The following is a 23,100-nucleotide window of genomic DNA, read 5'->3' on the forward strand; positions in this document are numbered from 1 at the left end:
AAAGACCTGGAGGAGAGCAATAATGCATCACACTTAGCACACCGCAGCAAACAGTTGGAGTGGCCAATTTTAACAGGTGGCAACAGATTGGTGTCCGACTATTTTGGTTACTTGGGAAGCCACAGTCCAGTCTGAATAATGTGTCTGGGTTTTAAGCAGACTGAAATCCAGACACATGATTCAAAATGTGAGCTATTTCCGGTGGACCCCGCACAGGTGGCAATCCTAGGCGTCATAATACAGGGGTCAGTATTACCCCTCCCCCCTTTGTAATATAGGGGTCAGTGTTACCCTCATCCCCAATAACACAGGGTTGGTGTCACCCACTTAATATAGGGGTCAGTATTACACCCTCCATAATAGAGGGACCCCCATAGAGGAACCCATTAGATCAGAATCCCCTTATATCAGTCCTCCCCTTAAAAACCCCAAAAAAATAAAAATTGAAAAAATGCAGCACAACCTTAATTGTGAATGATGATGGAAACCCCCGAGGATAATCCAAGTATTAATACACTCCAATCTTATTTAAACATACATATTGTTCAATTTCCACACACATACAATAGTGTATGAATAGTGGTGTAAATCCATTTCAAAATGTGTTGTGCTAATATCCAATTTATAAACACCTTTTGAGTTGGATACGTTGGATATTAGCACAGCACCTTGTGGAATGGATTTACACCACTATTCATACACTATTGTATGTGTGTGGAAATTGAACAATATGTATTTTTAAATAAGATTGGAGTGTATTAATACTTGGATTATCCTGGGGGGTTTCCAACATCATTCACAATTAATTTTTTTCACATTTGTATTAATATAATTATATGTGGAGGTTGCACTGCATGTTTAAAAAAAATAAAAAATTTAGGCTTTTTTTTTATTTTATTCTTTTAAATCAGAGTCCCCTATATCAGATTCTCTTTAGAGACCAGTCTCTAAGGGGGGTGTTGATGTAAGGGGACTGTGAAATAATGGGTGTGTCTAAAGAGAGGGGTGATATAAGGAAACACCAAACCTTATATCATAATGTGGGTCTCCAAAGGGGGTGCTTATATAAAGAGAGTTTCCCTTATCGAATAGAGGTCTCTAAGTAGGGGGGTGCTGATATAATGGGGGTCTCTAAGTGGTCAACAGCAGTCAGAACCCCCCTCCCCACAGACTCCCTCCATTAGTTCAGATTCCCCTTCCCTTATATTGCTCCCCCCCCTTGATTAGATCAGGGACCCTTCATCAGTGTCCCCTGACCTGAAAGACCCCCAATAGACTGCCTTTCCAAGAGCTGCTTCGAGCCAGGAAGTGTTGGAGTCGAAGCATTCACTCACAGGGCTGCTGTTAGAAATGATTGGGGCCCCAATCACCTGAGGAGGGAAAGAGGGGTTGGGGGGGGTGAAAGAGAGGCAGGAGAAAGAGAGAGAGGGGGGAGAGAGAGAGAAGGGGGTCTGAGAGAGAAGGGAGGCAGAGAGAGAGAGAGAAAAGGGGGGTCCGAGAGAGAGAAGGGGGTCCGAGAGAGAGAAGGGGGTCAGAGAGAGAGAGGGGGGTCAGAGGGGTCAGAGAGAGAGAGGTCAGAGAGAGAGAGAGAGGGGGGTCTGAGAGAGAGAGAGAGAGAGGGGGGGGGGAGAGAGAGAGAGAGAGAGAGAGAGAGGGGGGGAGAGAGAGAGAGAGAGAGAGGGGGGGGAGAGAGAGAGAGAGAGAGGGGGGGGGAGAGAGAGAGAGAGAGAGAGGGGGGGGGGAGAGAGAGAGAGAGGGGGGGGGGGAGAGAGAGAGAGGGGGGGGGAGAGAGAGAGAGGGGGGGAGAGAGAGGGGGGGAGAGAGAGAGAGGGGGGGGAGAGAGAGAGGGGGGGAGAGGGGGGAGAGAGAGAGAGAGGGGGGAAGAGGGGGGAGAGAGAGAGAGAGAGGGGGGGGGGGAGAGAGAGAGTGAGAGGGGGGAGAGAGAGAGAGAGAGAGGGGGGAGAGAGAGGGAGAGGGGGGGAGAGAGAGGGAGAGGGAGAGGGGGGGGAGAGAGAGAGAGAGAGAGAGAGGGGGGGTCTGAGAGAGAGAGAGAGAGAGAGAGAGGGGGGGGGGTCTGAGAGAGAGAGAGAGAGGGGAGGGTCTGAGAGAGAGAGAAGGGTCTGAGAGAGAGAGAGAGGTCTGACAGATGAGAAGGGGGGGTCTAATAGAGAAGAGGGGGCATTTCATTTAGGAGGAGCTGAAGGGGGGGTCTGACAGAGAGGAGAAGGGGGGCCGGTTGGGTTGACAGAGCAGATGAGAGAGAGAGAAGGGTCTGAGAGAGAGAGAGAGAGGGAGTCTGAGAGAGAGAGAGAGAGAGGGGGGTCTGAGAGAGAGAGAGAGAGAGAGATGGGGGGGGGGGTCTGAGAGAGAGAGAGAGAGAGAGAGAGAGAGGGGGGGGGGGTCTGAGAGAGAGAGAGAGGGGGAGTCTGAGAGAGAGAGAGAGAGAGGGGGGTCTGAGAGAGAGAGAGAGAGAGAGAGGGGGGTCTGAGAGAGAGAGAGAGAGAGAGAGAGAGAGAGAGAGGGGGGGATCAGAGAGAGAGAGAGGGGGTCTGAGAGAGAAGGAGGTCAGAGAGAGAGAGAGAGAGAGAGAGAGAGAGAGAGAGAGAGAGAGAGGGGGTCTGAGAGAGAGAGAGAGAGAGGGGGTCTGAGAGAGAGAGAGAGAGAGGGGGGGTCTGAGAGAGAGAGAGAGAGAGAGAGAGGGGGTCAGAGAGAGAGAGGGGGGTCTGAGAGAGAGAGAAGGGTCTGAGAGAGAGAGGGGGGGTCTGAGAGAGAGAGAGAGAGAGAGGGGGTCTGAGAGAGAGAGGGGGGGGTCTGAGAGAGAGAGAGAGGGGGGGGGTCTGAGAGAGAGAGAGAGGGGGGGGGGTCTGAGAGAGAGAGAGAGAGAGGGGGGGTCTGAGAGAGAGAGAGAGAGGGGGGGTCTGAGAGAGAGAGAGAGAGAGGGGGGGTCTGAGAGAGAGAGAGAGGGGGGGTGAGAGAGAGAGGGGGGGGTCTGAGCGAGAGAGAGAGAGAGGGGGGTCTGAGAGAGAGAGAGAGAGAGGGGTCTGAGAGAGAGAGAGAGAGAGTCTGAGAGAGAGAAGGGGGTCTGAGAGAGAGAGAGAGAGGTCTGACAGATGAGAAGGGAGGGTCTAATAGAGAAGAGGGGGCATTTCATTTAGGAGGAGCTGAAGGGGGGGTCTGACAGAGAGGAGAAGGTGGGCCGGTTGGGTTGACAGAGCAGATGAGAGAGAGAGAAGGGTCAGAGAGAGAGAGAGAGAGAGAGAGAGAGGGGGGGGTCTGAGAGAGAGAGAGAGGGGGGGTCTGAGAGAGAAGGGGGTCTGAGAGAGAGAGAGAGGGGGGGTCTGAGAGAGAGAGAGAGAGGGGGGGGGGGGGTCTGAGCGAGAGAGAAAAGGGGGGTCAGAGAGAGAGGGGGGTCTGAGAGAGAGAGAGAGAGAGAGAGAGGTCTGAGAGAGAGAGAAGAGTCTGAGAGAGAGAGAGAAGGGTCTGAGAGATGAGAAGGGGGGTCTAATAGAGAAGAGGGGGCATTTCATTTAGGAGGAGCTGAAGGGGGGGTCTGACAGAGAGGAGAAGGTGGGCCGGTTGGGTTGACAGAGCAGATGAGAGAGAGAGAAGGGTCTGAGAGAGAGAGAGAGAGAGAGAGAGAGAGAGAGAGAGAGAGAGGGGGGGTCTGAGAGAGAGAGAGAGAGAGAGAGGGGGGGGGGGTCTGAGAGAGAGAGAGGGGGGGGTCTGAGAGAGAAGGGGGTCTGAGAGAGAGAGGGGGGGGGGTCTGAGAGAGAGAGAGAGAGAGAGAGAGAGAGGGGGGTCTGAGCGAGAGAGAAAAGGGGGGGTCAGAGAGAGAGGGGGGTCTGAGAGAGAGAGAGGGGGGGTCTGAGAGAGAGAGAGAGAGAGAGAGAGGTCTGAGAGAGAGAGAAGGGTCTGAGAGAGAGAGAAGGGTCTGAGAGATGAGAAGGGGGGGTCTAATAGAGAAGAGGGGGCATTTCATTTAGGAGGAGCTGAAGGGGGGGTCTGACAGAGAGGAGAAGGTGGGCCGGTTGGGTTGACAGAGCAGATGAGAGAGAGAGAGAGAGAGAGAGAGAGAGAGAGAGAGAGAGAGAGGGGGGGTCTGAGAGAGAGAGAGAGAGAGAGGGGGGGTCTGAGAGAGAGAGAGAGAGAGGGGGGGGTCTGAGAGAGAAGGGGGTCTGAGAGAGAGAGAGGGGGGGGTCTGAGAGAGAGAGAGAGAGGGGGGTCTGAGCGAGAGAGAAAAGGGGGGGGTCAGAGAGAGAGGGGGGTCTGAGAGAGAGAGAGGGGGGTCTGAGAGAGAGAGAGAGGTCTGAGAGAGAGAGAAGGGTCTGAGAGAGAGAGAAGGGTCTGAGAGATGAGAAGGGGGGGTCTAATAGAGAAGAGGGGGCATTTCATTTAGGAGGAGCTGAAGGGGGGGTCTGACAGAGAGGGGAAGGTGGGCCGGTTGGGTTGACAGATGAGAGAGAGAGAGAGGGGGGTCTGAGAGAGAGAGAGAGAGAGAGAGAGAGAGAGGGGGGTCTGAGAGAGAGAGAGAGAGAGAGAGAGAGAGAGAGAGAGAGAGAGAGAGGGGGGGCTGAGAGAGAGAGGGGGGTCAGAGAGAGAAGGGGGTCTGAGAGAGAGAGAGAGAGAGAGAGAGGGGGGGGGGGTCTGAGAGAGAGAGAGAGAGAGGGGGGGTCTGAGAGAGAGAGGGGGGGTCTGAGAGAGAGAGAGAGAGAGAGAGAGAGAGAGAGAGAGAGAGGGGGGTCTGAGAGAGAGAGAGAGAGAGAGAGGGGGGGGGGGGGTCTGAGAGAGAGAGAGAGAGAGAGGGGGGGGGGTCTGAGAGAGAGAGAGAGAGAGAGGGGGGGTCTGAAAGAGAGCGAGAGAGAGAGGGGGGGGTCTGAGAGAGAGAGAGGTCTGACAGATGAGAAGGGGGGGTCTAATAGAGAAGAGGGGGCATTTCATTTAGGAGGAGCTGAAGGGGGGGTCTGACAGAGAGGAGAAGAGGGGCCGGTTGGGTTGAAAGAGCAGATGAGAGAGAGAGAGAGAGAGAGACGGAGCTCAGGTGTGGGACACACAGCGCGGATTAGCACTCCGGAGCATGCAGGGCTGGCGCGATTGTCCAGACACAGTGCAGCCCTGCATGCACATATGACCAGCAGCTACGGCTCTCTCACTCTCAGGCAAATTTTTCACTGACCTTTAGGTCCGCCATCCAGACCAGTCCATCCCGCACATGACCTGTCACCTGTAGCCTGCTCGGCCAATAACAGAGCACCTGCCGCTGCCCTTTGCTGAGCCGGGCTCAGACTCTGACTGCACCGATGTTTAGGCAGTGAGCCAGAGATCCGGCTGCCACAGGATGGTTGATATGTGTGCCCGGGTTTCCGATGGGTGGAAACCCGGGCACATGTGTCCAAAACCGGACTGTCCGGGTCAAAACCGGACAGGTGGCAACCCTATGTGTCAGACTGACACACCACAACAACAATCGATGCGATTCCCCCCCCCCCCCCCCCACGGTCAGGATATCGCAACCACTTTGCCAATGTCATATTACTGGTGGCAAGTGGTTAATCACCGCTGGGTTTTTATTTTTTTCTAAAAAACATTTTAAAAAAAAAGACAGAAACATTTAACAAAAACCAAAACGTTTTTCTGGCAGTAAAGTTTGTAAATGGGTAATTTTTCTCCTTCACTGATGTAGGCTAATGAGGCTGCAATTATGGGCAGCCCTGATGAGCAGGCACTGAATGGCAGCACTGACTGGCATCAATGGGCACAGATTGACATAACTGCTGCCCACTGTTGGGGCTGCACTGATAATCAGTGCCCTGATTATCTGTACAGGTCTCCCCTGTGTGAGGCGAGGAGATCCGATAACCAGCATTTCCTTGTTTACATGTGATAAGCTGTGATTGGACACAGCTCGGGTACGCGCCGTGTACCAGGCGCTGAGGCTGAAGTGATGTCATATGACGCCATCCCAGAACAAGAAAGCATTCCCGCCCGCCATCATTAGTCTATACAATGGGCGGGAGTTGGTTAAAACTCTCTGAACACAAGTTCCTGTCACTAAATAAAATGGATAGCTTACAGTCCAGTTTACACCTTGCGTTTGCTTAGCTTCAAAAATGATACCCCATGTCGCTTTAGTGGTGCTTCAAAGCATCACCAAAGCCTCCATAGAGGTCTATGACAAAGCTTGCTTACCTGAAGCTTTTGAGTGGCTTTAAAGAGGAAGAAATCTTCCTTTGCTGACATTTACCTATCGGTAAGCCTATAATAAAGCTTACTTATAGGTAGTGTAAATATCTCCGCTTAGAAGTTATTTACATTACATGCAGCTAGTGAAATCACTGGCGCATGCGCTCTGAATGATGATGTCATTGCGGCTCTGGCCAGTCACAGAGCCAGAGCCCACGAACCCGGAAGCAAGATGGGTGAAGATGGGAGCCCCTGCAGCGCTAACATTGCGGTCCCAGAACAGCTTTTGTTTTAAAGTAAGTTTCACATAATGTGCTAGTATGCGATGTTGGCCACTAGGGGGCGCGCTCCCGCCCACAGCGTGGGCCTGGAGGCAATGCACCTGTGATCGCCCGTGACAGAGATATCAACTCACACACAGGGCACCTGCCAAGCTTCATTAACCACTTCTGGACCAGCCGCAGCAGTTTTACTCTGGCAGGTTGGCTCTGCTGGGCAAATCAATGTTACCTTCGCCTTTTGGCCACTAGGGGGCACGCTCCTGCCCACAGCATGTGCCCGGAGGCAATGCACCTGCGATCGCCCATTACAGAGCGAAAACCAGGAACACACAGATCCCGGTTCTCTTAGGGGAGAGGAGACAGATCGTGTGTTCATACTAAGTATGAACACCGATCTCTCTCTTCCCCTAGTCAGTTCCATCCCCCTGCAGTTAGAACACACACTAGGGAACACAGTTAACCCCCTTGATCACCCCTGGCATTAACCCCTTCCTTGCCAGTGACATTTATACAGTAATCAGTGCATTTTTATAGCACGGATCGCTGTATAATTATCAATGGTCCCAAAAATGTGGCAATAGTGTCCAATTTGTCCGCCACAATATTGCAGTCCCATTAAAAATCACAGATTGCCACACCCTAGTAAAAAATAAAATAAAAATAAAATTCCATAAATCTATCCCCTATTTTGTAGGTCAGTGATTCTCAATTAGGGTTCCTCCAGAGGTTGCTAGGGGTTCTTTCAGCATTGGACAATTTCTGCCTCTCAGATAAGTTCCCACTGACACCATTGATCTTTTTAGCTATCTGTAAGGAGGTAATTCTTCCCACTGACCACAAGTGTAAGGACTATTCCTCTCACTGACCATTACACTAATGTATCATGAGCTGTACATTTCTAATTTTTAGCAGGGGTTCCTCGAGACTGGAGAACTATTTCAAGGGTTCCTCTATGTTGAAAAGGTTGAGAAAGGCTGTTGTAGATGATATAACTTTTGCACAAACCAATAAAAATATACGCTTATTGTGATTTTTTTTTACCAAAAATATGTAGAAGAATACATATCGGCCTAAACTGAGGAAAAAAATGGAGAAAAATCGTTTTTTTGGAAAAAAATGTGGGATATGTATTATAGCAAAAAGTAAATGATATAGCTTTTTTTTTTAAATTGCCGCTCTTTTGTTTATAGCGCAAAAATATAAAAGCCGAAGAGGTGATCAAATACCATCAAAAGAAAGCTCTATTTGTGGGGAAAAAAAAGGACGTAAATTTTGTTTGGGTACAACGACGTGCAGTTAAAGCGACGCACTGTTGTATCACAAAAAAATTGCCCGGTCATTAAGCAGCCAAATCTTCCGTGGCTGAGTCAGTTACAGAATAGCGTTTTGAAATTGAAGCAATTGTAAAAGAGCCCTTAGCGCCCTGCACTGAGACAAGTACACGCTATAGAGGGATATGCTTTGTTCATATCTCATGTCTGAGGTTTACAACCATTTTACGTTCAGCTTTCAAACACACAAAGGAACAGGGTCCTTTATAGTAGTATTTTATTTTTTAAAAAAATTGCAGAAAATCGAAAATGATTGAACTGTCTTTAGAAATGATATACGATTGCAGTTGTTGCTTTACCATCTACTTTCAATGCTAATGTTTGAGCAATACGAAGCCTCTTATATAGACATCGTCTACCAGTGAACGTGCTCCTCACAGCCTGACAGAAACGTGGCGTAGCTGTTGAACGAATCAGGATCGGTCATGTGACAGTGACGCCATGAGCGTGCGCTGGCTACCCCGGAAGTTGCTGCGCGCTGTGTGCAGAGGCGGCTGGTAGAATGGAAGTCTCCAGCGGAGGGGAGAAGCAGCCGCTGCTTGGATTCGGCCAGGCGGTGATCGGTCCCCCGGTTCTGGGAAGACCACCTATGTCCGAGCCATGCACGCCCTCCTCACCAGCATGGGCCGCCCGACCTCTATTATTAACCTGGACCCAGCCGGGGAGGACGAGCCCGGGGCCGCGGTGAGCCTGCGGGAGCTCCTGGCTCTGAGTGAGGTGATGAGCGAGCTACCCAACGGCGCGCTTCTCTACTGCATGGAGTACCTGGAGGGGAACCTGGACTGGCTGCGGGACAAGCTGCTCAGTGTGCGGGGCACTTACCTCCTATTTGACTGCCCAGGACAGGTAGAGCTGTATACCCACCACCCGGCTCTGCCCAACATCCTGCGACAGCTGGGGGCCTGGGGCCTGCGGGTGAGATCATCATCGCTGACCAGGATAAGGCTGTGTAATGCCCCTTTCACCTGAAGGGTCCAATCGGGTTCACCTGTCAGTTTCTCAGGCAGGCCTGATTGGCAGGTCCGTTCACCCCAACACACTTGTGTCCGTTTACACCCGCCTACCTCTGATCTGTTCCACTAAATACATGCATAAAGGGCTCTGCCACCCGGACCAGTGATGGCAAACTATAGCTGCTGACTTTTAAAGTGGAGGGCCACCCTTAAATAAAAGTAATTTAATATTCTTAAAAAATGAAAACATTTTTTTTAACTTACCTGAAACGGCTGTTGCTAGGCAGTCTTACTAATCTGCCTCTTCCTATTCCGCGGCCACGTTGCCATCTGGGATGTGTGTCCCAGAAAATAACGGGCCAATCAGAGCGCCGTGTAACTCGGGCAGGGCGCAGTAGGAAACAGGTAGTGAAGTCGCAAGGCTTCTGCTGCTTGTTTCCCTTCGTTAAGATGGAGGCACCAGCAGTTGATCCGATGGACGGATCGGACGACATCGCGGGATCGCTGGACAGGTAAGTTTCCTTATTAAAAGTCAGTAGTAAGAAGAGCCGGCAACACTGTAATCCTAGAAGTGTCGTTTATTGGTACATCAGAGTGACGCGTCAGATTTATTGTTTTACTGTCTCTCTGATGTACCAATAAACGAGACTTCAAGGATTACAGTATTGCCGGCTCTTCTTACTTCTGTTGTATTGGAGTGTGTTGGGACACATTGAGCCTCAGCACCTGTGAGTGGACCTGGTGTATGGATTGAGTTGTCCCTGCAGAGAGCACTGTTACCTTTCTTCTTTTCAATGCTTATTAAAAGTCAGCAGCTACAGTGTTTGTTGCTGCTGACTTAAAAAAAAAAAATTGTGGCCTGAACACCCCCGCTTTAATAATCAGACGCTTACCCGTCCCACAGTCCAGCGATGCGGGTGCAGGAAGCCCTACTCCTCCCCCCGCCCTCCTCCTCCTCTCGGTGCCAGGATTCTTACTGTGGGAGCCCGGCTTTAGGAGGGGGGAGAGGTGAACATCCTTCCAGTGCTGCAGTGCCTCGGGAGGCAGTAGGATGCCTCTAAAGAGAGGGTAGTTGCTCCCCCTCCCAAAAATGATAACATGCCAAATGTGGCATGTCAGGGGGTCACCATCACTTAAAGTGGAAGTCCCATTTTTGGGTGGAAGTCCGCTTTAAATACACTGCAGAGTGCATGAGCATCATGGTAAATGTAATTCCAAAACATCTAGGTTACCAAGGTTTGCCATCACTGATCTAGAGAGATTAGAGGGCAGTTCGGTGTAAACAGACAGTGGAGACCGTTTACACCCGCTGTCCTCTGATCCGGTCCACTAAAAGCAAGCATAAAGGGTTCTGTCCTCCTCCACCTAGACCAGTGATGGCACCCCAGATGTTTTAAAACTCATTTCCCATGCTGCTTAACTACACTGCGGAAGTGCATGAGCATCATGGGAAATGTAGTTCCAAAACATCTGGGGTGCCAAGGTTTGCCATCACTGATCTAGACAGATTAGATCAGAGGGCAGTTGGGTGTAAACACAGTGGAGACCGTTTATACCCGTCTACTTCTGTCTGCTAAAAACAAAGGGATCTGTCCTTTACCTAGGCAGATCAAAGGGCAGTTCGGTGTGAACAGACTGTGAAGACCGTTTTGACCCAGCCAGCCAGCCATAGAGCGGAGGTGGTTCTGCCTGTGTTTGCGCTCCAGAAACGGAGCTGACTCAAACCTATCAGCAGACAGATCCACTGCTGATAAAAATGGAGACATCCCCAAAAAAAAGAAAGAAAGGGGGACCTTAGGCTACATTTGCACTGACAACTAACGCCAGAGCAAATGACTGAATCTGCTGACTCCAGCTGTTTCCGCCACCTGTGAGTGTTTCCCTGCTGCCACTGAGGCCTGTACACTTTAGTGACGGGTTGGTGGCCACAGCTGTCCATGACTCCTCCCAGCCAGCAATTGCTGCAGGTAATAGCTTCAGACTCACTTTGTGTACTTCAAGCAGTGATCACCGCAGGTAATCACTGGCTGGGAGGATAGCTGCCACAGTTATCCATTCACAGGTGGCAGAAACAGCTGCAGCCTGCCGCTGCCATTCACACTGGTGCTAGTTGTCCATGCGAATATAGCCTAAAGCCTCGTACACACAATCAGATTTTCGGATGACTGTTTGTTGTTGCATGCTAGTCTCATGTCAAAAGTGAAGTGGTTACTCGCCATACGAAAATTCTCGGACAACAGAATTCAACTTCAGAAGTGACGTAATGTGTTGAATAGTTTTGTATGTATTCTTTCATTTCTGAACATGCGTAGTCTTGCTCTTGCGATTTTTTATTATTTTTTTTTTATTTTTTTTTTCGGACGTTGAGTTCATGTACAACAAAAATTTTATAGTCTGCACATCCAGCTTTAGTCAGACGAAAAACCATAATCGGCTGTTGAAAGCACCATATCAACGATCCAAAAATTACCAGATCGTTTGGACGAAATTTTACTTCCGATTTTCATATCGTGTGTATGGGCCTTTTGACTCCTCTCACACGGGGCAGACTTTGCTTGCTCAGTGGGGGATCTATCTGCTGAGCAGGCATATGGCTGGTCTAGACCGGACACAGACTCAACCCACTCTCCTCTGAGTGTTTGGATATAAACACTGTCTGTTTACACCCAACTGCCATTCAATCCGCTAGACCGAAAGGGAATGGGTCCCCAGCCATCTGTTTTTATTGGATTGGCGTAAGCGGGTGTAAACAGACCTCCATTTACACCAGCCACTCCATAGAAAAGAATGGAGGGTTTGATCGGGTCCGCCAAATAAAATTGACAGGCGGACCCAATAGGAATGCTAGTGTGAAAGGGACTCCTTCGATCCCCGCTGAGCAGGAAGTTGACAGGTCTGTCTCTGCACGCTGCACAGGGACGGACCTGTCAGAGCGCCGCTCTCCCCTAAGGGAGTTCGGATTACGATGGACCGCAGAGTTCGTCATCCGATCTGAAGACTGGAAAAGTAGTTTTTTTCCTCCGTCATACTTTTTCGGATAGGAGCGGGTCGGATGTCAGTGGACATGTCACTGCTGACATCCAACGCTCCATAGAGGTCTATGGAGCATCCGTTCAGGTCTGCCTAAAAAAAAACTGACAGGCGGACCTGAACGGATCGTTCATGTGAAAGAGGCCATACTGTTGTTAGTAATCTTTAACTGTTTATTTTCTGTTTTATTTTTTTTCAGTTGTGTGCTGTACATCTTGTGGATTCTCATTACTGTACAGACCCTGCCAAGTTCATCTCTATTCTGTGTACCTCTCTGAGCACCATGCTTCATATAGAACTGCCACACATTAACATTCTCTCAAAAATGGATCTTATTGAACAGTATGGCCGGCTGGGTGAGTCTGAAAAACCTTTTTGGATTAAAGTAGGCTAATGGCAACCAGCTGCCAGATTTCATTGCTGCTCGCTGTACATCTAACTAAGCTTTTCTCCACCAGGAAAAACCCCCAGGACACTTATAAAATCATGTAGGCCAGAAAAACGGGAAGGGAGAATAAGCAAGTGCCCATACACTAATATGCATCAACCCCCCTCCCCACCCCAAACTGCTTACTTACCTCCATTTTAAAGATGCATCCAAGTCAAGGGTTTACTTCCTCTGCGATAAGTCTCTCTCTCTAGCATTGGTCATCTTTGCACGCAGTCCCTATAGACTTGAGTAAGGATGTACACTGAGGATCTCCACTCTTAGTACTTGGCTCCATTCAAGCCTCCATTGTGACACCAAAGTACTTACACTGCTGGGGGAGGGGGATTCAAAATGGCCTGGGATGGTGGTGTGGGTTAGTTTATAGAATGGAAAACTTTTCCTTTTTAATCTTTCATTCGTTCTATTGTTACTAAAATATATTGCGTCATGTTCACACTGCACTGTAAGACCCCTTTCACGCAGGCAGATCGATTGGGTCTGCCTGTCAGGTTTTTCAGGTGGACCCGAACGGGTCCGTTTACACCCGCTGACATCTGATTCTATCCGCTATAAACAGACAGATGGGGGTCCTTATCGGATGGCAGTCGGGTGTCAATGGACAGGCCCATAGAGAAGAGCGGACATTCGCCTGCTCAGCGGACAGATTTCCCACTGAGCAGGCCTACACCTGGCAGAGTCCGCCTTGTGTGAAAGGGGTCATAGGGACATTTAGCAAGTTTTTCTAACTTTTGCCTAGCTTTTGCAAAGCACATGTCTGAATGTGTGCTAAGCAGTTCACATAGGCAGGCTGAGAGTTGCAGCACAAATAGTACTACAGTATTTTCTGTTAACTCTCCTGTTGCAGGAGCAGTTAGGCCATGGACAGGATGCTGCCTGAAAAACAGCATTGAAAGCTCTTCTGCATTCAAGGTAGTTTAACTGCCTTCTTCCCAGCATATAGACAAATGATGGCGGGCAGGATGCTCTTGTTCTGGGCCGACATGATGTCGCCCATTCTCGCCACGTTCACGGGCCATAGGGGCACGCAGTGCGGCGATCACGGGTGTGCTGTGTCCCTGGGACACGGCGCAACCCAGATCTCAGTAAAGAGTCGACAACGCGGCTCTTTACCCATGTGATCAGCTGTATCTAATCAAAGCTGATCACATGTAAACATGGAAATGCCCTTGATTGGCTCTCCTTGCCTCACTCTGATAGCGTGTGCGGAGAGGAGAGCCGATCAGCGGCATTTCCTCACAGGGGAGACCTGTACATATTATGTGGGCACTGATTATCAGTGCAGACCCAACGGTGCCCATTAGTGCCACCAATCATTGGCCATAATGCTGCATATTTGTGCCTCCTCATCCATGCAAACTCATCAGTGCCCATAAGCACAGCCACATCAGCACGCATCAGTGAAGGAGAACAATTCGTTACGTGGCGCGCTCTGTGATCAGCAAGTCTATGAGACTCGCCTGATCACAGATCGGAGCAAGGGGTCGATCCCGACCCCCTTACCACGTGATCAGTTGTCAGCCAATGACAGCTGATCATGTGATCACAACAGAGCTGGTAATCGGCTATTTTTCCTCCTCGCACTGACAGAGCGAGGATAAACAAAAAAAGGCGATCACCGGCGGCCGTGCCACATATCCGTTCCCATCAGTGTCATCTGCCAGTGCCCATCAGTCCCATCTATCAGTGGTGCCTATCGATGCCCACCAGCGCCGCCTCATCAGCGCATTTCAATGAAGGAGAAAAATTACCGGTTTGCAAAATTTTATAACAAACTATTAAACATGATGTTTGTTTAGCAACTCCCAGCTGTAATTAAATACCACCAAACGAAAGCTCTATTTGTGGGAAAAAAATGATAAAAATTTAATTTAGGTACAGTGTTGTATGGCCACGAAATTGTCATTCAAAGTGCTTCAGTGCTGAAAATTGGTCTGGGCAGGAGGGGGGTTTAAGTGCCCAGTAAGCAAGTGGTTAAACAAAGTCTACCAGTCATACATTTTGATGTTGATATTTCAACAGTTCTTTTCTTTTGCAGCATTTAACATTGATTTCTACACTGAGGTTATGGATCTTTCTTTTTTGGTGGAACATTTGACCTCCGACCCTTTTTTCCGTCGACACAAACGGCTTCATGAGAAACTGGCTGAGGTCATCGAAGATTATGGGCTGGTGTCATTCATGCCACTTAGCATCAAGGTGAGAAATTACCGTTGAGAAAAGGGAACCTTTTTTCTGAAGTTATTATGATGAAAATGTTTTTAATGAGGAATTTTTTTAAGATTGCTGTGCATAGGGCAGACTTTAGCAAATTCGGTAAAACTGGTAGGATAGTGGGATACAGTTGGCCATACAACAGCCGAAAAGTGTGTAAAACTAATATAATTAGTAACAAATGACCTCAGGATGCAATATATTATTAGAAGGCTTGCGGTGAAACATTTTAGGCGGGAGAAGAACCTGTGCTGTAGATTATCATGTTGCTGGAATCTCTGTACCTCATACTGTTAAAATTGGATTCCTAGTGAAATATGAAGTAAGCCAGCAGCAAAACTGGGCTGAAATATGTGGTGTGTTGGGATTTAAAGGGAGAAGCTAAATCCTTATTTACCGTTTAAAACGGAATAGAACCCTACTATCCAATAAAGCCAAGGAAGGTGCCATCCTGGCCTCTGATCTGCAGTTTTCATGATGCTGCGCATCATCAGTTAAGATACCAGCTATTTGACAGCTAGACAGTGCAATGCTTTTCAGGCTCCTGCAGAAAAAAAATAAATGTACTTTTTTTTTTTTTCTGAAAAAATGTGTGTGTTTTTTTCTTAAAAGGTGAGCTTATCCTTTTAAGGTACAGTGTTTTAAAGTGGTGGTAAACCCTATACATACATCTACCCAGTGAAGTACCTGGCTGCCTTTTTCTTTTCTACATCCTTTCAGACAAGAATTTTTAAAGCTTGTCTGAGCAGTCGGGGAAAAAAAAGTGGTCGCAGAGCTGAAGTCACACTCTGCAGTGCTTAATGAGGCGAGCTTTGAGAGCTTATTGGCGGAAAGGGACACACCCCACTTCACACAGGAACAGAGCTGAAGCTGTCAGCTGCAGATGCCTTCTCTGTTACATTTTTATTTTTTTCTTTGTATCAGGAAAACTGGTCTGAAGTGATTTATACTGATGGCAGAGAAACGAGGCAACAGACAGAAATGACACTAAAGCTAAATACAGACTATATAATTTTCTTTAGATTTAAAAAAACAAAACAAAAAATAGGAATTCAAACCAGGGTGGATATAAATCAATGTTTTTTTATTTCAATCATATATTTTATTTTTTATTGATTTATTTATTGGATTTTTATCAAATTTATTTTAATAAAGATCATTTTCTATCTAAGATACATTAATAATTTAGTTTATTCAGCACGTAATGGTGCTTAGTTATTTAGCATGAGGCTGTATATTCTGCAATATTTACATTTTTGGTAAACTCAGTCAATGATTTCAAGCTCTGCAAACTGAGAACATGCACTGCATTAATACATTCACACAATTTCACAGTAACTATGAAATAAAGTTCAGGAATATTTCTTTATCCCATTGTTTTGCAAATCTATGTACACTACAAACTGTATGATTGAATTGGTTCTGATATCGCTGTTTTACTGACCTGACAGCTTATTCTAAATAGGAAACCTTCATTTTGTTTGCAAATATTAAAGATTCTAACTACCAGCAAGAATGAGTCCTTAGACTCGGTTCACACTGGGATGACTTGTCAGGCAGCTAAATTGCCTGACAAGTCGCGCTCCGTTCTGTACAATGGAACCATTCTAATAGGAACGACACAAGTCGCTCCGACTTAGAAAAAGGTTCCTGTACTACTTTGGGGGTGACTTCAGGCGACTTGCATTTACTTCTATACAGAAGTCATTTTGCAAGTTGCCGCTGAAGTCGGAAGCAGGTCGCCTGAGGCAGTCGCACTGCAAGTCGTGCTGCCTCAGTGTGAACCGACCCTTACATTTAAATAGCACCTGTCATTTCAGAGGTGACAGTTTTTTTTTTTTTTAAATTATGATTTAAATCGAGTTGATTTAAATCAAGCCTTTTTACTAATGATTTAAATCAAAGCCTCCCCGAGTCAAACTTTAACAGTTTAAATTTGGATGCAATCAGGCAGGCCCTTACACTACATGGTTTTGGTAAATCTAAAGGAAATCGAACAACAGAATTTGTAGTGTGTATCCAGATTTAGGGGTTGATTGTGAAGAAATCCGTCACAGCTGTGCATGGTAGCCAATCTGCTTCTAACTTCATCTTGTTCAGTTAAGCTTTGACAATATAACCTGGAAGCTGATTGGAAAATCTGGTGCAGCTCTGCATAGAAACCACTCTCCTTGGGTGCTGTATGTGGATTTAACAGTGTATGTTTGTTGTTTATCTTTAATAAACATTTATTAAATAAAAAAAAAAAAAAGAAACCACTCTCCTCTTTTAGTAAATCAACCCAAGTGCTCTTAATTGAGACAAGTACACACTGCAGAGGGATATGCTTGTTCATATTTCATGTCTGAGGTTTACAACCACTTTAACCTCCCTGGCGGTATGATTCTGTCAGGAATTCCATTCCAAAAGCGGTACAATTCTTTTGCATGAAAATTTGGTGTTATGTATCATAGGCCTGTAATTCTTAGTAATTACTTACTAAAACCTGACCAAACAAGACTCTAGTAGACATCCCAGATGTGATAAAGTTAGAAACACAAAATCATGAATTATAATCTTATAAATAATATAATTTTATTCAATAAAGTAATGTGAAATAATGAAATTTGTCAAACAAAGAAAATTCAATAAACATCCTGAGTGTGATACACTTTGAAGCAGGGTACAGCACACAGTCCAACATCACAATCCGGACAATAGAACCGGGTTTCTTTTCGGACTTTTTTCCCACTGCCATCTCTATTTGAGCAGCAAACCACGCACATCCTGGTAGGTGCTGCCTTTTTTGTGGTTGGTGGTACATAGTCCACAAAGTGACGACCTGTAAGGCGCTCTGGGTTGACAACGTCAACAGCATGTCGTCCAGGTCTGATCCCAGATCCTGATGGTGTCTGGTGTTGGAGGAAAATCTGCTCCGCCACCTTCCAGGTAAAATCCGCATGAATAAGAGGCTTGCGACTCTGTGCTCTATATAGGACATATGCGTTCCAAAGGCATTGCTCCAGAAGATGCCGGAAAATCTTTTTATAATATTTTTTTTGTTGCTTGCGCATAGCCGGATAAAATGTCATTGCCTGATCGGCTCTGTCCACGCCTCCCATAGTGCAATTGTAGTCTATGACGACTTGCGGCTTCAGCACATCTTTCCCACGTTTGGTGTGGACCATGGCAGTGGCGGTATTGTGCACGGTACTCATCAGACAAACGTCCTTCTTATCTCGCCATCGCATTGCCATCATTTTACCCTTCTGCCAGGCAACCATTTCTCCGGTTTTTAGATTTTCCCGGGAGAACAGAGATGGCATGTCACGCCGATTGGGCCTAACCCAGTGCTCGACAAAACCCGGTCGCCAGGTCGCATTGGCGACTAGAATCAGCGACCTTGCGCCTGGGACAGCATAGCTGGGGGTATCCCGTCTCCGTGGACCCCCCCCCTGCGCGATCGCGTCGGGCCGCAGGCGGCCGGTAATTGAGCCCCCGGCTTTGAGACCTTCTGTGATCCTATGGTTCCTTCTGGAATCTGGCATTGCAACCAACAATGCTAATTGATTTCCTGCCAGTCTTTCTCCATCCCTTTACTTAGAACCCCTAAAAAAAAAAAAAATTTTTATATATATATATATATATATATATATATATATATATATATATATATATATATATATATATATATATATATATATATAATTTTATTATTTATTCTAACACCCTAGAGAGTAAAATGGTGGTCGTTGCAATACTGTCTGTCACACCGTATTTGCACAGCGGACTTACAAGTGCACTTTTTTTGGGGAAAAATTTTTTATTTAATAAAAAAAAAAAGACAACAGTAAAGTTAGCCTAATTTTTTTTTTTTTTTTATATTGTGAAAGATAATGTTACGCCGAGTAAATCGATACCCAACATGTCACGCTTCAAAATTGCGCCCGCTCATGGAATGGCGACAAACTTTTACCCTTTAAAATCTCCATAGGCGACGTTTAAAAAATTCTATAGGTTGCACGTTTTGAGTTACAGAGGAGGTCTGGGGCTAGAATTAATGCTCTTACTCTACCGATCGCAGCGATACCTCACATGTGTGGTTTGAACACCGCTTTCATATATGCGTTCGCTTCTGCACGCAAGCTTGGCGAGACAGGGCGCATTTAAAAAAAATTTTTTCTTATTTTAACTTTTATTTTATTTTTTTTCACTGTTCTTTTAAAAAAAAAAAAAAAATGTGTGTCACTTTTATTCCTATTACAAGGAATGTAAAAATCCCTTGTAATAGAAAAAAGCATGACAGGTCCTCTTTTATATATGAGATCTGGGGTCAGAGAGACCTCACATCTCATATTTACACTAAAATGCAATTTAAAAATGTCCCTCTAAGAGCTATGGGCAATGACTTGGAGACAGGTGGGGGGCTGGGGGCTATCTTCCCCTCACTCGCCTCCATGTCAGGCCAGGGACAGGTCCAGATCGCCGTCGCGGACCTGGCTCCTAACTTTTTTAGCTGGCTCCTAGATTCCAAGCAAATTTGTCAACCCCTGGCCTAACCGTACCATATGCATCGGTCTTGTTTCTTAGCAAAACATCAAAAAGTTCCGGAGACGTATAAAAATTGTCCAGGGTGACACAATATCCCTGGTTCAGCAATGGCTCCAGCAGTGTGAGGACTGATGATGTGGCCATCCCATAGCCGCTGTACCTGGGGTTGAACTTTGTGCCTTTTACCGGTGTAAATGACCGCATTCCATATGTACCCGGTGGATGACTCGCAGAGCATGTAGGACTTTATTCCAAATCTCGCTCTTTTGGACGCAATAAATTGTATCCAGCTCAGGCGTCCCTTGTAGGCCATCAAGCTTTCGTCCACGCAGACGTCCCTTTCTGGCACGTAGGTCCGCTGGAAGTTGCTCACAATAATTTGCGATACCTCCCAGATTTTTTTGAGTTTGGGTGCAGGATGCGTGGCCTCATCAAACTCCTCATTGTTCGTGAAATGAAAATATTTCATGATGAGGGAAAAACGGTATTCCGACATCACGGTGCCAAAAAACGGAGTGGCCAATAATTTATTGGTGGTCCAGTACCATTTTTGGAGCGGTTTCCCCACCACTCCCTGAAGAAGGATGAGTCCCAGGAACTGCCAGATGTCCTCTTTGGTCACAGGTTCCCACTTTCTGCTTCGGGAAAACCTGGCATGCAGTGTAGCGGATTGCTGTACCTGGTAGCGATTTGTCTCTGTGACAATTTTTTCAATTACATCCTCAGTGAGAAATAATTGCAGGTATGCCAGGGGATTGTCACGTTCGACATCTACCTTCATCCCAGGTGATCCAGTGAAAGGGAATCTTGGCGGCGCTACCTGGTCTGTATCGCAGTCGATAGGGCACCAATTGCGCACATCGCTGAGGTCAGGTGCAGGATCATCACCGCTGTCACTTGTCAGATCCGTGTCAGTGTCAGACGACAAATCTCCCACCGACTCGCTGTCGCTAATTTCTGCGAGCAACTCCGTGTCGCTATCGCTGTCACTCAGCTGGTCCAATGGCGATTTTTTAGCGAATTGGCGCTTTTTTGATGCCATGTTAGATATTATTTTATTGGAGGCAAGGGGCACTGTATGGTTTATCTGTCAGATAGAGATGATACAGTGTAATCCTCTCAGATTACAATGTATCACCTCTATTTATGTGTTTGTGTTGTGTAACTTTTTGAATTTCCCGCCCAGTTCCGCTCCCGTGCGCCGCTGCTGCTCGCAGAGAACGGAACCAGGAAGTGAGGATGGCGTGACCTCGCCGGCGATCGCGTCGGCGATCACAGGGGAGGACACGGAGGACAGCAGAGAACATCGCTGGAGCGCAGGGAGAAGGTAAGATCTCCGCTCGCCGCTCTGCAATGTTACCCCGAGCGTGACTCGGGGTTACCGATAGTACAATAGAAAACCTAACCCGAGTCACGCTCGGGGATACCGCTAGGGAGGTTAAACTTAAAAACAAAATGCTTAGATGTGGTGACTACATAAGTATTCTTTTTCTTAGCTTTGTTTTCACCTGGTGATCTGGCCAGTAACACACTTTCTGTCTTAAGCCTAGTACACACGATCGGATTTTCGGCAGGGAATTGTGTGATGAGACTGCCTAACTGTTGGTACGCTCCTTCAGACAATTGTTGTCCAACTTTCCACCATCAACTGTTGGATGGCAGGCTAGTAAATTTTTGGCAGACAATGCTGGTCTGTTCGCTTTTCGTATAGTGTACAAAAGTCCAAAGTACAAACACGCATGCTCGGAATCAGTGCTCATAAAACACACGATAGGCACCCCTGTCAATGGTTACTGGTTTGTCTCAACTCTTTTTAGTCTGTAGGAAAGCTTTATAAAGTCCGTAAACTATGATGTATACTGTATATCTGAAAATCCTGATGTACTGACAGCTTCATTTCTTGAGGCTTGAAAGTGCCAGGACCGTATAAATGACCCCTTTTTGGAAAGTAGACCGTCCAAGGTAATTTAGTAAGAGCCATGTCAAGTTTTTTTTTTTTAGTTGTCATTTTATTTCACAATTTTTTGGAAAATGAAAACAAAATTAACTTTTCTTGGTATAGATGGGTTGTAATTGTTCCTGTCTGTACCATGTGATCACTGTGACCAATCACAGCTAGCAACACAATTGTACACAATGGCATAAAAGGAAGGCAGCCATTGTTTACAATTGTCATGTGATCTGCGCTGATTGTTCAAGGCAATCACATGGTACCGGCAGTGGGGTGGGTAAACTGATCAGTCAACATGCTGCAATATGGCCCATTCCGCGAGGACGTCGTATGCCATTACCCAGATCAACTAAAGTCCCGCCCTGCAGTCCTTTTTTCTTTTTTCTTTTTTTCTTTATTTTTTTTTTTCTTTTTTTTTCTTTCTAAAGGCCGGGCGGGAAGTAGTGAAGGTTTGGGTGGAGGTTGTTAAGGGTTTGTTTGACAAATCTGCTGTATGCATAATGTCTTGTTGTAATAAAGAATAATGGCATACTGCTCTGTTCATAACAGGTGCAGGGTTATAAAAAAATTCTACAGGTTGCATGTTTTGCGTTACAGAGGAGGGCTAGGGCTAGAATTATGTGCGTTCGTTTCTGCAGGTGAGCTTGGCGGGACCGGGCGCGTTTAAAAAAAAAAAAAATGTCTTATTTTAACTTTTTTATTTTAAATTTTTTTCTCTGTGCTTTAAAAAAAAAATTCACTTTTAGTCCTATTACAAGGAATGTAAAAATCCCTTGTAATAGAAAAAAGCATGACAGGTCCTCTTAAATATGAGATCTGGGGTCAGAGAGACCTCAGATCTCATATTTACACTAAAATGCAATTTAAAAAAATGTCATTTGAAAAAAATTAAATAAAATGTCCCTCTAAGAGCTATGGGCACTTTTGTTAAAAAAAAAAAAAAAAAAAAAAAGCTATGGGCAATGACTTGGAGACAGGTGGAGGGGGGGGCCATCTTCCCCTCACTCGTCTCCATGTCAGGCCAGGGACAGGTCCGGATCGCCGTTGCCAACCTGGCTCCTAACTTTTTTAGCTGGCACCTAGATTCCAAGCAAATTTGTCAAGCCCTGATGTAAAAGTTCACCTTCATATTTGTGCTCAGAAAAAGGGGACTAGCCGTGTATAGAGTTTGTAATTGTATTGAGTTCTTTCTTGCTCAGGATGAACAAAGCCTAAGGAGAGTCATGGCAGCTGTGGATAAAGCTTGTGGTTTCTGCTTTGGAGAAGAAAACGGATCGCTTGGGTCCCTTATGTCTGTAGCGGTGGGTGCAGACTTCCATTTCACATCGTATCCTAATATTCTGCTTTTAATCTGTGGTGTGGGTTTCCTTTTTATTTATTTAATTGTTTTAATTTAAATTTTTTGTGTGTGTGCAGAGTAAATATTATATAAATTGTGTGTGTGTGTGTGTGTGTGTGTGTGTGTGTGTGACATGAGAAATTGCAGTTGACTTTTTTTTTTTTTTTTTTTTTTTTTTTATGTTTATTACTATTATTCAATGGTGATACATCCTTCACTGTAAAATAATCCTTAACATATATTGCAACAGAACTTTGGCATTTCAAGAGAAATTTGTGCAAAAAGAGACTCGAACTGTGGAAGAAGAGGCATTAGAGTTGTAATTCCGTTATACTAGAGACTGATGGTGACACAACCACCAACAGAGTGGCCTGTACCCCACCTTAAAATTGGACATACCATCCCCTTTCTTATTATTGGAAGTGTTTTCCTTGGAAATCACTCATGCAGGGATCTAGCCTAGGGTGCGTACTCTAGAAAAGTTACATATTCAGACGAGGTGCAAAGTGTGGCTGCTTATGTTATGTAGAAGTATGTACATGTCTAGATAAAAAAAAAAAAGGCTCTTGGACTGACTGTATATATTGCTAAATAATTTTTATATATTAATAAATTTTTGAATTGTATTTTTGTGTGTGTGTGTGTGTGTGTGTGTGTGTGTGTGTGTGTGTGTGTGTGTATAACATGGTTTTTAAAACTGAACTTCAGGTTTCATTTACCTTTTCTCAAATCGCCTTTCTGGACAACCCCGGAGAGTGTAGCTCCACCTTGTCATTGGGAAACGCATGCCCACTTTAAAAACACCTCCTCTTCCTCCATGGCTTTAGTTATTGTGTTTCCTCC

At 46.3% G+C, this 23,100-nt stretch overlaps 1 protein-coding gene across 1 annotated transcript; it reads left to right on the top strand.

Annotated features, from left to right (window-relative positions):
• Positions 1-8,263: 8,263 nt before the first annotated feature.
• On the top strand, positions 8,264-22,883 carry GPN2 (GPN-loop GTPase 2). The gene is given in 6 exon segments (XM_077481035.1): positions 8,264-8,361; positions 8,364-8,707; positions 11,975-12,131; positions 14,262-14,422; positions 22,118-22,245; positions 22,508-22,883. Coding segments are annotated over 6 exon segments (930 nt in total). The 5' UTR covers positions 8,264-8,294; the 3' UTR covers positions 22,581-22,883.
• The last annotated feature ends 217 nt before the right edge of the window (positions 22,884-23,100 follow it).

Source organism: Lithobates pipiens, unplaced genomic scaffold, assembly GCF_037356315.1.
Source record: "Lithobates pipiens isolate NorthernLeopardFrog02 unplaced genomic scaffold, aLitPip1_a1.2 Scaffold_16, whole genome shotgun sequence".
Taxonomy (NCBI): Eukaryota; Metazoa; Chordata; class Amphibia; order Anura; family Ranidae; genus Lithobates; species Lithobates pipiens.